Genomic DNA, 11058 nt, shown 5'->3' on the forward strand with positions numbered 1-11058 from the left:
ATATTGGATTAGTGAACTGAACCATAGCTAAAATTTACTAATCATAATTAGTGAAATTTTGGCTCCAAAATTTGGCTCCACAAATTCAATTTCAAATTTGGCTCCACAAATTCAATTGGAGGGAAATTCAAATTTCTCTCCAATTTTGTGTGACACTTAGACTATAAACAGAGGACATGTTTGTGTATTTTTTGAACTTTGATCATTTGAGAATTACACTTCAAAGTTCAGACCTCATTTGAGGCACAAAATTTCATGTCCCTTCTCTCCCTCTCCCTCCACTCATCTTCTCCTACCTTCGAGCTCTTATCCATGACTTCCTATGGTGGTGAGCTTCTTCTTGACTCATCTTTTCCTTGAGATGACATCTTCAATCATCTTTCTTCCTTCTCCATTTCCCTGCCATTCATCTTCAAGAAGCAAATGATTCCATTGATGAATTTAACAGCCAAATATAACCAAGGATAATTTCTAGACCATTGACCTAGAAAGCTTATACACAACTTGACACAGATACGATACGACACAAAGATAGGATTAATGTAGAAGGAAGAAAGATGATTGTGAAAATAGCAAAATGTTACAATTTGTCATATGGTTATAATATTGCCATTTGTATTGGTATAACAGTTTAAAAAACAAATGTCAAACAAATGTAAAATACAGCTAACAGTATTAGTGAAAGTTATTGTAAAATGTAGTGTCAAACTTAAATATGCATCCACAACTGTTATTTTGAAGTGTGCTTATATGCTTCCTTTGCACTGACCATCCTTCTCTTAATCATTCTTTAAAAGAAAGCAGAGAAACAACTACTACTAGAACAAAATATCAATATCACAAAGAGCAAGTTTCCAACATGATCAACAGGACCACATGGATAAGCAAATTTTCAAATTGAGTTCAATATTACATAAAAGATTATAACAATACAAAGTTCTCCATTGTAGTGTTTAGTATACACACCTAAATAAAATCAAATTCTATACAATATCTTGTATTACTTTAATCCACAACAAAAATAAAACTTAATTATGCCTATTCAATTAGTGCAAAAGGTATTCAACTATTTTCTTTTTTAAATGACAATACATGATTCAACGATAGCCTAAAAATACACATGAAGTGAATCAAAATTAAATCCTCAATTTGTTTCCCTTAAAAGAATCGAATATGATTTTCTGTTTTAGTTTTCTTTATTTTCTACCTTAAACATATTAACAATTATATAGAGGAAATAACACTGACAAAATTACATATAGAAGTAAAAAAGGAATTGGAACCCTAGCAAGAAAATAGAGAAAAACTTACAAGTTGAAAAAGAGAAGAAGAAGAATCCTTTCAAAACCGCACTGTTTTGGAACAAGATGACTGTGTTTTGTTCGGGTTAACGACCACGTTGTGTTGCAAAGAGTGACGACGCAACAACAAAATAAAACGATCGAGAATAACAAAATTTCTAGCAAGACAGTTACATATCTCACAAGTCAGAGCCCATGTACCCTTGAGGTAAGGTTCCTCACATTCAGTTTGCGTCAATGTTCAGGGGGGGAGAAAAATGAAGCAGCCACGTTTGGAGAGTTGCTGTAAGTGAAACGGTGTGTTTAAGGGAGTAAGTCTACAATTTAATCACAGCCACACGTTTCATCCAACAGTCTCCCTTTGTCTAATCCGAGACTCTCCAATTATTTATGATAGGAGAGGATCCAAATGTAGGCTTAATCTACCCAACTCCAACTAGCAGGCCCAAAACCGTTGCCAACTATAGAGCGTTCGTCCCCCCTCGGCCCTCCCCTCTGTGTGCGCCTGTGAATGTGATTAGAAAAGAACAGAAAATGGTCGCATCGGCATCTCCACAGAATTGAATTCTCTCCTGCGACCTGCGAGACTCATTTTTCTAACTACCCTCTTTCTTTCTCCGTCACTATCACTCTCTTTCCCCGGACTAAAGTAAAGGAGATACATGGCCCGAACTAAGAGAAAGCGTGGCCGAAAGCCCAAGAACGCAACTGACGAAGAAACCGCGTCCCAAGACTACAGCACCGCCTCTAAAAACGGCGCCAACGAGCCCAGCGACCCGGATTCCCAGGAACCCCGTCGCGGCCGCCCCAAGAAGATCATGGTGGCGTCGCTGGAGCGCTGCAGCTCTCGGCTGGCCGATTCGAAAGGCGATTGCACGGCGGCGGTGAAGGTGGTGCCGTCGATGGAAGCAGTGGTGAAGGTCTTCTGCGTCCACACGGAACCGAATTTCTCGCTGCCGTGGCAGCGGAAGAGGCAGTATAGCTCGAGCAGCAGCGGGCTCATCGTTGGGGGACGGAGGGTTCTCACAAACGCGCATTCTGTTGAGCATCACACACAAGTCAAACTCAAGAAACGCGGCTCTGATACCAAATACTTGGCCACCGTCCTCGCCATCGGGACCGAGTGTGATATCGGTATTTCAATTTCACTTTATATTATCCTTCTTCATTTTAGGGATGGAATTTATGAGACAGTACTTTTTGTTCTTAATTATTTTGTTGGTGCCTTTCTATCAATTGAGAAAAGGGGGAGGGGGTAAAGGGAGAGCTTTTATATGAGAGTACCCTTTTAATTCTTTTTTAGCACTCTTAGGTTTCGTATTTCTTTTATTATGCCGCACCCTGTTGAAATTTGGGTGGTTGCTTTTGATAGTCTTAAGTCCATCCCATTCCTGTCTTTTTTGCGTTTTCTCTTAAGATTTATAGATGTTAGTTTACTTTACACACTGTGATTAATTAGTTTTGTCATGCCTGTTATCCTTATGGTGATGGTTCAGCAATGTTGACGGTGAGTGATGATGAATTCTGGGAGGGAGTTTCGCCTGTGGAATTTGGCGATTTGCCTGCTCTGCAAGATGCTGTAACTGTTGTGGGATATCCAATTGGGGGTGACACAATCTCTGTGACAAGTGGTGTTGTTTCACGCATGGAGATACTCTCTTATGTTCATGGTTCAACGGAACTTCTGGGACTGCAGGTAACATAGGTTCTAAGCTATCCCTTTTCACTTTTCCATGTATGCCCCGCTTGTCCATTTATATATGTTAAATTGAAGCGTCTCTTCGAATCCTTTGCAGATAGATGCTGCGATAAATTCTGGGAATTCTGGTGGACCTGCTTTCAATGATAAGGGAAAATGCGTTGGGATTGCATTCCAGTCTCTTAAACATGAAGATGTGGAGAATATAGGATATGTAATACCCACCCCAGTTATCCTACATTTTATCCGAGACTATGAAAAGAATGGGGCATATACAGGTATCTAAAAGGATGTTTTACTTCTTTGTCTATTTCATACCCTTCTCCTTCCTAAAGAAGATATCATTTACTCTTGCTCTTGTGTCTACTTAGAGGAAATAATGAGCTTTAGCAATTTGGAAATTATACTTTTTTTAGAAAAAAGCTTAAAAGTTACTTTTTAAGTTAAAACCTTTTAGGAATGTGTTCTTGGATCTTGGGTATGGAATAGAGAATAAGAAGGAAAAGAAGTTCCTAAAATTAGCTTATCTTAAAGCTCTTCATTAATTATTTTAATGTTTTCTTCATTTAAAGATGCCCTTTTGTTCTTTAAAGCTTTTACGATTGCGCTACACAACTCCTTTTAAGGGGAGAGAAGCCCACACTAGGCTACAAACACTATCAAAGAAGATCAAATAGAGATACATGATATAAATGGAAGAAGTGAAATAGATAGATTAAATGGAGAATTCTATAGACAATATGTACTGGACGGTTACATTTTGTTTGTTTATTGTTCATAGTGTAGTTTCCTTCACCTTTCTGGCCTTTACATTGTTGTCTAGTTTAGTTTGTCTGTGATAGCCTGATTTTAAATAATATTGTTTTTAACTTCTTGGCTGTCAGGATTTCCAATCCTTGGAGTTGAGTGGCAGAAGATGGAAAATCCTGATTTACGAATGTCAATGGGCATGGGACCAGATCAAAAAGGTGTGCGTATCAGAAGAATTGAACCCACTGCTCCAGAATCTCATGTTCTGAAGCCATCTGATGTAATTCTCAGCTTTGATGGGGTCAATATTTCGAATGATGGAACAGGTAATCTACCTTGTTTTTACTCAGTAACAAATAATGATTACGTTAAGATGATTTATGCATGCCATATTCCCATGTGCTTTGTTTTGTATAGTTAAACAAATAGTTGACTTTGAATTCTAGTTTTTTAAAGATCTCTGCATTTTCAAGATATAGTGTGGCCTGTGATAATTTATTTGATGTTTTAATCAATCAAGTGTTAAATTAATTGATTTAAGGTGTTACTTTCCATGTATGTTGCAGTGATAATACATTACATAGCAGCAACGTTTGATCTGGTAAGGGAAAATATTCAAGGTGGTGGTCCAATTAGGTCTGAACCTGTCAATACATACATGTATATATAGTGAGTATCATACTCGCACAGACTTTATACACTAGGAAATATTCACAGACTACACAGGAGACTCATCTTTACCATTCAGGAACAGCAGAACTAGTGTTCTCCAATGGCTAGCCTGAGAGTTTATAAATAAAAAGTCTATCACCACTGCAAGTGCAATTGAAAATTCTAAAATTATATGGCAATTTATAAACACATATATGAAACTATATTAAGTATATACGTAATATATAAAAGACAATGAAAATCACTATCGAAGTACTCAAAATTCAAAAACAGAAGCTGCCGAGCTGTAGGATTTTCTTCTCCGTTTGCATCCATCAAATTCAAACGTCTTAAGTCTTATCGTTGGTTTTGGGACATTTGTGACCCTGTATGTAATGCAGATAAGAGTATTTGAAAGGTGTCACTGATTTCTGTTTTATGTTAAGAATGGATGTCAAAAATGAGATTTAAATTGATATATTTCCAATTATTTTGGAATTCATGGCACCAGTTGAAACCTGATTGAGCTCCTTCATACATTCAATTCATACATGAATGGTGGATGCTTTGCTTAATTTCTCTTAAACCTTATTTTTAATTCTATCTACTAGGACCTTTTTTTGTTTTTTTTTTAATACTAGTAGTTTGTATTATACGGTTTCATTTACTTTTGAACTTCTTGTTTGTATAGTTTACTTGGTTTCAGAGCTATCCTAATTGTGGGAAATATTTGTAGTTCCATTCAGGCATGGGGAGCGCATTGGTTTCAGTTACCTTGTCTCTCAAAAGTACACTGGGGATAGAGCTCTAGTAAAGGTTTTCCGGAATTTACAGATACTTGAATTTAACGTAAAACTTGCAACTCATAAGCGGCTTGTTCCAGCACACATCAAAGGCAGGCCTCCTTCTTATTACATCATTGCTGGATTTGTTTTTACTGCTGTTTCTGTCCCCTATCTTCGTTCTGAGGTGAGTAGTTATCTTTCATACATGTTTTCACTGCTTTTGTATATGCTGTTTGTGCAAATTTGTTGAATCCATATTCTTCTGTTTCGTCTGCCCCCATCTCTTATCTTTCTGGCTAATTTTTCTTCTGCTTTATGGGTAGCTGTAAGCAAACAATTGTTTTCTATTGTATGGATTGAATTCACACATTTTCTTATGTCATTGCCATAGACAGAATATTTATGTGTTAGCTCCTTTAATTTTTTGTTTTGAACTTATGATGCTTCTTGGGGCTTTATGCATTATGAAATTCGTGGATGCTCAGATGAATTAGCTATAACTTCATAATTTTTCTATTTTCGATCAACATGTAGTCAAACTTGAGATTCTATTCCAACTCGGAAAGGAGTCAAAGAATCTTAAACCGCGAAATTGTAACTCAAAATGTAAGATTCTACTAGATTTATAAAATTCTTATACATGCAACTTAGTAAAAATATGATAAAAAAAAACTTGTAACACACACATCAAATACTTAAGCTTAAATTCATAATCATAAGCAAATCAATGATTAAACAAATCTGTTTTTTAAGATTTAAACATAAAACAAATTAAAGCTATTTTGTCACCTATGAGCAGCACATATAAAAACAAAATAGACTGAGAGTGTTAAGTCCAGGAGTCTTGTATAAATAATATTGCATATTGGTTTCATAGTTGTCTTATAGAGGTATAGACTATAGAGCCAAAGAACTCTAGAAATTTAAATAATATACCAGAGTTTTCAAATTTAAATTCAATATCCCATCACGGCATGGACACGGAGGCCCCTTGTTGCTACAGTGCATGCCATCATGAAGTGCTTCAATATTGCAGTTGTCGTGACTGCTTTCACAGTGAAATAGCATGGATGGTGGACCACAGCGGGATAGAGCTGCGCCGTTGAGATTCCATGACCTTAGATATTTGGGCTTTTTTGAGGTTATTTTAGGGTTTTCTGGGAAAAAATAGAGCAAAAAGGGGAGAATCCTGCTTCTGCTCTTGTCTCTTCTCTCTCTGGCGATGATACCTGCTGCCTCCCTGTCTCCAGCTCTGGCGAGACTTGCTCTATGTCTACTGAGACCTGTTGCCTCTGCCTGTCTCTGGTGACTTGCTGGCTATGCATGTCTCTCGAGATCTTCTGCCTCTGTCTCCAGTCACTTGCTTCTCCTGCTTTTGTTTAAGACACCTATGACTTTTTTAATGTTAATTATGAATGTCGTGAATTTTAAATAATTTTCAGAAAAGCGGCCATCCTGCCATCCGCTATAGCATTTTTGGGGTCAGCTATTCTGGATTTGATAGCACTGTAATATAGACACAGCAATAGTTGTCTTGTCGTGAAACACATGAGGGCACAAAATGCAAACTCCAGTACCCTCTTTTGCTGAAACGCAGAAGCTGAGGGTGAATATAGAGTTGGGAGTTATTAAAAAAACAATTATGCACCACTGGGTCGGGTTAACTGGTTTGTGGGTTTAAAATTATAAACCCATTGCCCAAACCATACAAGCTCAGGTTTGTTTGGGTTTGACTCATAAGAAAAAACCCTACTCAAACTGATTGGTTTGGGTTGAGTTATTGGGTTCATTGGGTTTACCTGAACCAATGTGCAAACTTTTATCATGACTTTATGGCCCAGGAAGGAGGGACCCTTTTGTTTATTGGAAGTGATGGCATGTTCCTTTTGTTTGTTTGTTTGAGCATTTTATGTGGAGTAAATCCTAAACGTATTCTACCTTGGTCTAACTTGTACCCGAATATTTATTTCATTTAAGGTTGATCTGTCTAGCTTCAGCCCATATTTGAAGGTTGCATCCCCAATTGAATATCTGGTTTATTTTATATCATGTGTAAATTTAGAAATAGTGAATGTTAATATTGTTTAGCAATTAGATCTTTAGTATAAATGCATCACATTTTTGGTTGTATGCATTTCATGTAAGAATGTGAAGCTGATGATAAAATAAAACAGATTTGCATTTGTAATTATTACTAATTTTAATTTTAATTTCTGATTTTTTTTAACATATATCCAGTATGGTAAAGATTATGAATTTGATGCTCCGGTTAAGCTTCTGGAAAAACATCTACATTCTATGGCACAGTCTGTTGATGAGCAGCTTGTTGTTGTTTCTCAGGTTTCTGCATTCATTTCCCTCTAATATTTTAGCTTGTCTATTACCATTTTATCACCAGAATAAGATGTGCTCATGCTTAAAATTTGCTATATTGTTAGGTTCTTGTGTCTGACATCAATATTGGATATGAGGAGATAGTTAACACTCAGGTAAGAGAATATTATGTAGATATTAACTTTTTGTATGACTGAAGTGTCCATTAAGTTTTGTTCTCTGTATGTGTCTAGGTTCTTGCTTTCAACGATAAACCTGTGAAGAATCTGAAGAGCTTGGCCAACATAGTTGAGAGCTGTGATGATGATTATCTAAAGTTTGATCTGGAATACCAACAGGTTTACTCTCATTGACCTATTTCAGTTGGTTCATTCCTTCTGTGTCTGTCATGTTAAATAGAAATATGCCCTTAAAATATTCTGTTTGGAAAAGAAATTTGTTCAAGTTTTTATAGCCTAAGAATTTGGGATTAATGCCTAACTTAACCCCTCAAAATTGGTTTGTAAGGTAACAACAGCCCAAGTTTTATAAGCTCTATTTGAACCACATCTCTAGTTGTTGAGAATCAAATATTCTCAAAAGAGGGAACGTAGGTTTTAAAAAATTCTTACACGTTTTTATTTTTCTAATCCTTTTAAAATTGGACATCTATTATAAACTGTAACCTTTTCTTGCCTATTTCAAATTAACTATCAAATAAGTGAAATTCTTACCATAAATTTATTGCTATGCTGTGAATTTACATGAATGCTTATTTGAAATTTTGAATAACCTTTTCTGCAGAAGGTAGTGTTGAAGACTAGCACTGCTAAGGCCGCAACCTTAGACATCCTCACCACACATTGTATACCTTCTGCGATGTCTGATGACCTGAAGACATAAAAAGTTTTGGTGAAAGTTATTTAAATTACTCCCATTGGCCTCATCTTAATTTTTTTTTAAGTGTTATTACACCTAGTTCACTATAAGATTGCGGTACTATTGGATCTGCACTAGTCAATGAGATAAAAAGGCTTCACATACAGATGATTAGAGAATCAGAGGATGGGGAAGGAATTAGCAAAATACAACTTACGCTTCATTAAATTATCATTAAGTTTATCTCTTTCGAGTTGGGGTGTTCTGTACTCTATTTATATCAATTATTGTGTCCCCCCCTTCCCCCCTTTTTGATACAAAATTGACATTCATATGTATTTTTCTTAAGATGGGAGAGGCATGTAAAATTTTATGTTGAGGATATTAATGCTGTTATTTTGAAGTACCCTACTTACATGGAGCAGATGATTCTACTGCTCACAATGATAAAAGTGTTTTTCTTTGAAACGCAACTATTGGTTTCTTTATGTAGATTAAGGGTATGTTGGCTACCTGTTTGGGCGGTTTTTAGGGTGCCATATGAGTAAATCCCCACCACGGGAAAGAAAGCTGGTGCCTACGATTTTGGCCTTTTTCGAGATGTGATATTGTAGACATGCCCACATTAAAGTAAATTGAAAAAAAAGGTTAAATTATAATTTTGATCTAACTTTTTTCAAGCTTAATTTTTGTTTTTAAGTAAAAGTTGGGCCAAACACAAATTAGAGGCTCTAAAAAAGAAGTATCTTGTTTTTAAAGAACAAAATAATAGAAAAAGTACTTAATAAAAAGCTAGATCAGGTAGCTTATGCAAAGCTTTTTCTAAAAGGCCCATATTCAAATCCTTGTGCCAATGTTTTAGGGTGTCACTTTCTCATTTTCTCACTAAGCGCGAGTAAGTGAGATTTGGCTTAGCGTAGAAGAGACAACCGTCTTGCTTAGCGAGCTGCATACGCACTGGGTGCGTGTTGACGTGAAAGAACTCTCTTCAGGCTTATCCTCAATCGCTAAGCCACTGTTGTCTCGCTTAGCGGTTTGGTCTCGCTAAGCGCATGGTTCAGGCTTAGCAAGACAAAAACTTTTGCACCTTCATAATTTTCTCCTTTTTACCTAAAATTGAGGTGAAATTTACATTAAATTCATAAGGAAGGCTTCTACTGAGCACATATGAAAACTAAACTAGAAATATTTACAATCTTACCAAAAATAACTATAAATTGGGAGATTTATATACATTTTGGAAAAAATTTCTATACAAAAGTTAGTCGTAAAAGACGACTAACAAAGACCACCACACAACAACCTTTATCCCACCTGCACAGACAACAACACCATCACAGTTGACTGCTATCTCGCCATATCTCACTTGTATTTAGAAGCTTGAAGTCAGAAAGCCCTTACCACTCCTTAGGTATAGTCTGTCGCCAATCATCTAGCTTTGTGAATAACCTCGGCATTCGACAGATTTTGCTGGAAAATATAGGTGTTCCTCCTCCACCAAGTAAGTGATTCCAAGGGGACTCATATACGACATGCTCGCAAGATAGATTGGCCTTCAACCAACTCTTCCAATCACCACAAGAATAAAAATCACTACCATGATTGATTCAAATGAAGAATTGCCAAATTAATTGGACATATACACAATATCTAAACATATGAAAATGAGATTCCTCATGATCTTCACAGATACTACACATACTGCTTCTAGAGAAACCTATCCTCCTCCTCTTCGCATTCATCAACATTGATTCATGGAAAATCTTCCACAAGAAATGTCTAACCTGCTCGGGACCTTTCAATAATACCTAATTTTGCCCGGGGACTATCGTTTGTTGATCTTTTGATCCTTGTTAGTCAACTTACAGTGTTGAATGCCAGTTACAATGCGAAACAGATGATCATTCAATGTTTTGATCAAGAATGCGAAAGATACCGAAAGAAAAGGGCAAAAGGGTCATTTCAGGGGGGGTTTTCTGGACCCTGGCTCGCCCAGGCTAGCCTCTGCCTCGCTTGGGCCCCCAAATAGCTTATGGATGAAGTAGCCAGCTTGCCTGGGTGAGCTACCATGACCCCTAATGCCATCTTTTGCTATAAATAGGCGTGAGGGAGGCTAAGTAAAGGTTCCAAGGTCCAACATTGAGAGAAATCAGAGAGAAGAAGATGAAAGAAGAGAAAAAACGAGCTTGAGGCGCTACCAAATTGCGATCGTGATCGACTTCTCATCGTTCTGCGTTCGTTCTTCGTTCCTCATCCGGTTAGTTTTTGTTATAAGGATTTGAATGCGATCTATGCACCCTTAAGGGTCCTCTTTCTTGTTTTGTGCATCTTCATCTCATTCTATCATCAGTAATCTCATTTTCTTTTTGTAAAGTAAGTTTTAACCAATCATTAGTGCCACAAGTTATCTTAAAAAAAGATTGAAGTTTAATAAGCAAAACCAAAATAAAACCAACTCATAAACTGTTGGATCAAGTGGCCTCGGAATAATTAAGAAGGGGGGGGGTTGAATTAATTATGAACTTATCTTGACTGATTAAAAAATGTATCCTTCTTAATGTTACTAGATTCAATTAGGCTTTACAACTAAGTTATGAGAAAGTAAAGAACAGAAACAATAACTTAGGCAAAAGTAAAGCGGAAATAAAAAGTACACAGCGGAAAGATAAAGAGTGTAGGG

At 36.6% G+C, this 11058-nt stretch overlaps 1 protein-coding gene across 1 annotated transcript; it reads left to right on the plus strand.

The window, feature by feature from the left end:
* Window positions 1-1707: 1707 nt before the first annotated feature.
* LOC114413081 (protease Do-like 9) lies at window positions 1708-8846 on the plus strand. Its single transcript, XM_028377272.1, has 9 exons — window positions 1708-2435; window positions 2798-2997; window positions 3098-3278; window positions 3885-4076; window positions 5138-5370; window positions 7425-7526; window positions 7625-7675; window positions 7754-7858; window positions 8304-8846. The coding sequence occupies exons 1-9, from the start codon at window positions 1964-1966 to the stop codon at window positions 8400-8402; spliced, it is 1635 nt and encodes a 544-aa protein (XP_028233073.1). The 5' UTR covers window positions 1708-1963; the 3' UTR covers window positions 8403-8846.
* Window positions 8847-11058: the final 2212 nt, after the last annotated feature.

The sequence above is a fragment of the Glycine soja genome, chromosome 1 (genome assembly GCF_004193775.1).
Source record: "Glycine soja cultivar W05 chromosome 1, ASM419377v2, whole genome shotgun sequence".
In the NCBI taxonomy this organism is placed as follows: domain Eukaryota; kingdom Viridiplantae; phylum Streptophyta; class Magnoliopsida; order Fabales; family Fabaceae; genus Glycine; species Glycine soja.

Bases quoted from the DNA above. Each gene is read 5' to 3' on its own strand.
- LOC114413081 (XM_028377272.1), top strand. From the start codon at position 1,964: ATGGCCCGAACTAAGAGAAAGCGTGGCCGAAAGCCCAAGAACGCAACT. The intron at 7,527-7,624 runs GTTTCTGCATTC...CTATATTGTTAG, and splicing joins AGCTTGTTGTTGTTTCTCAG to GTTCTTGTGTCTGACATCAA. The intron at 7,676-7,753 runs GTAAGAGAATAT...GTATGTGTCTAG, and splicing joins AGGAGATAGTTAACACTCAG to GTTCTTGCTTTCAACGATAA.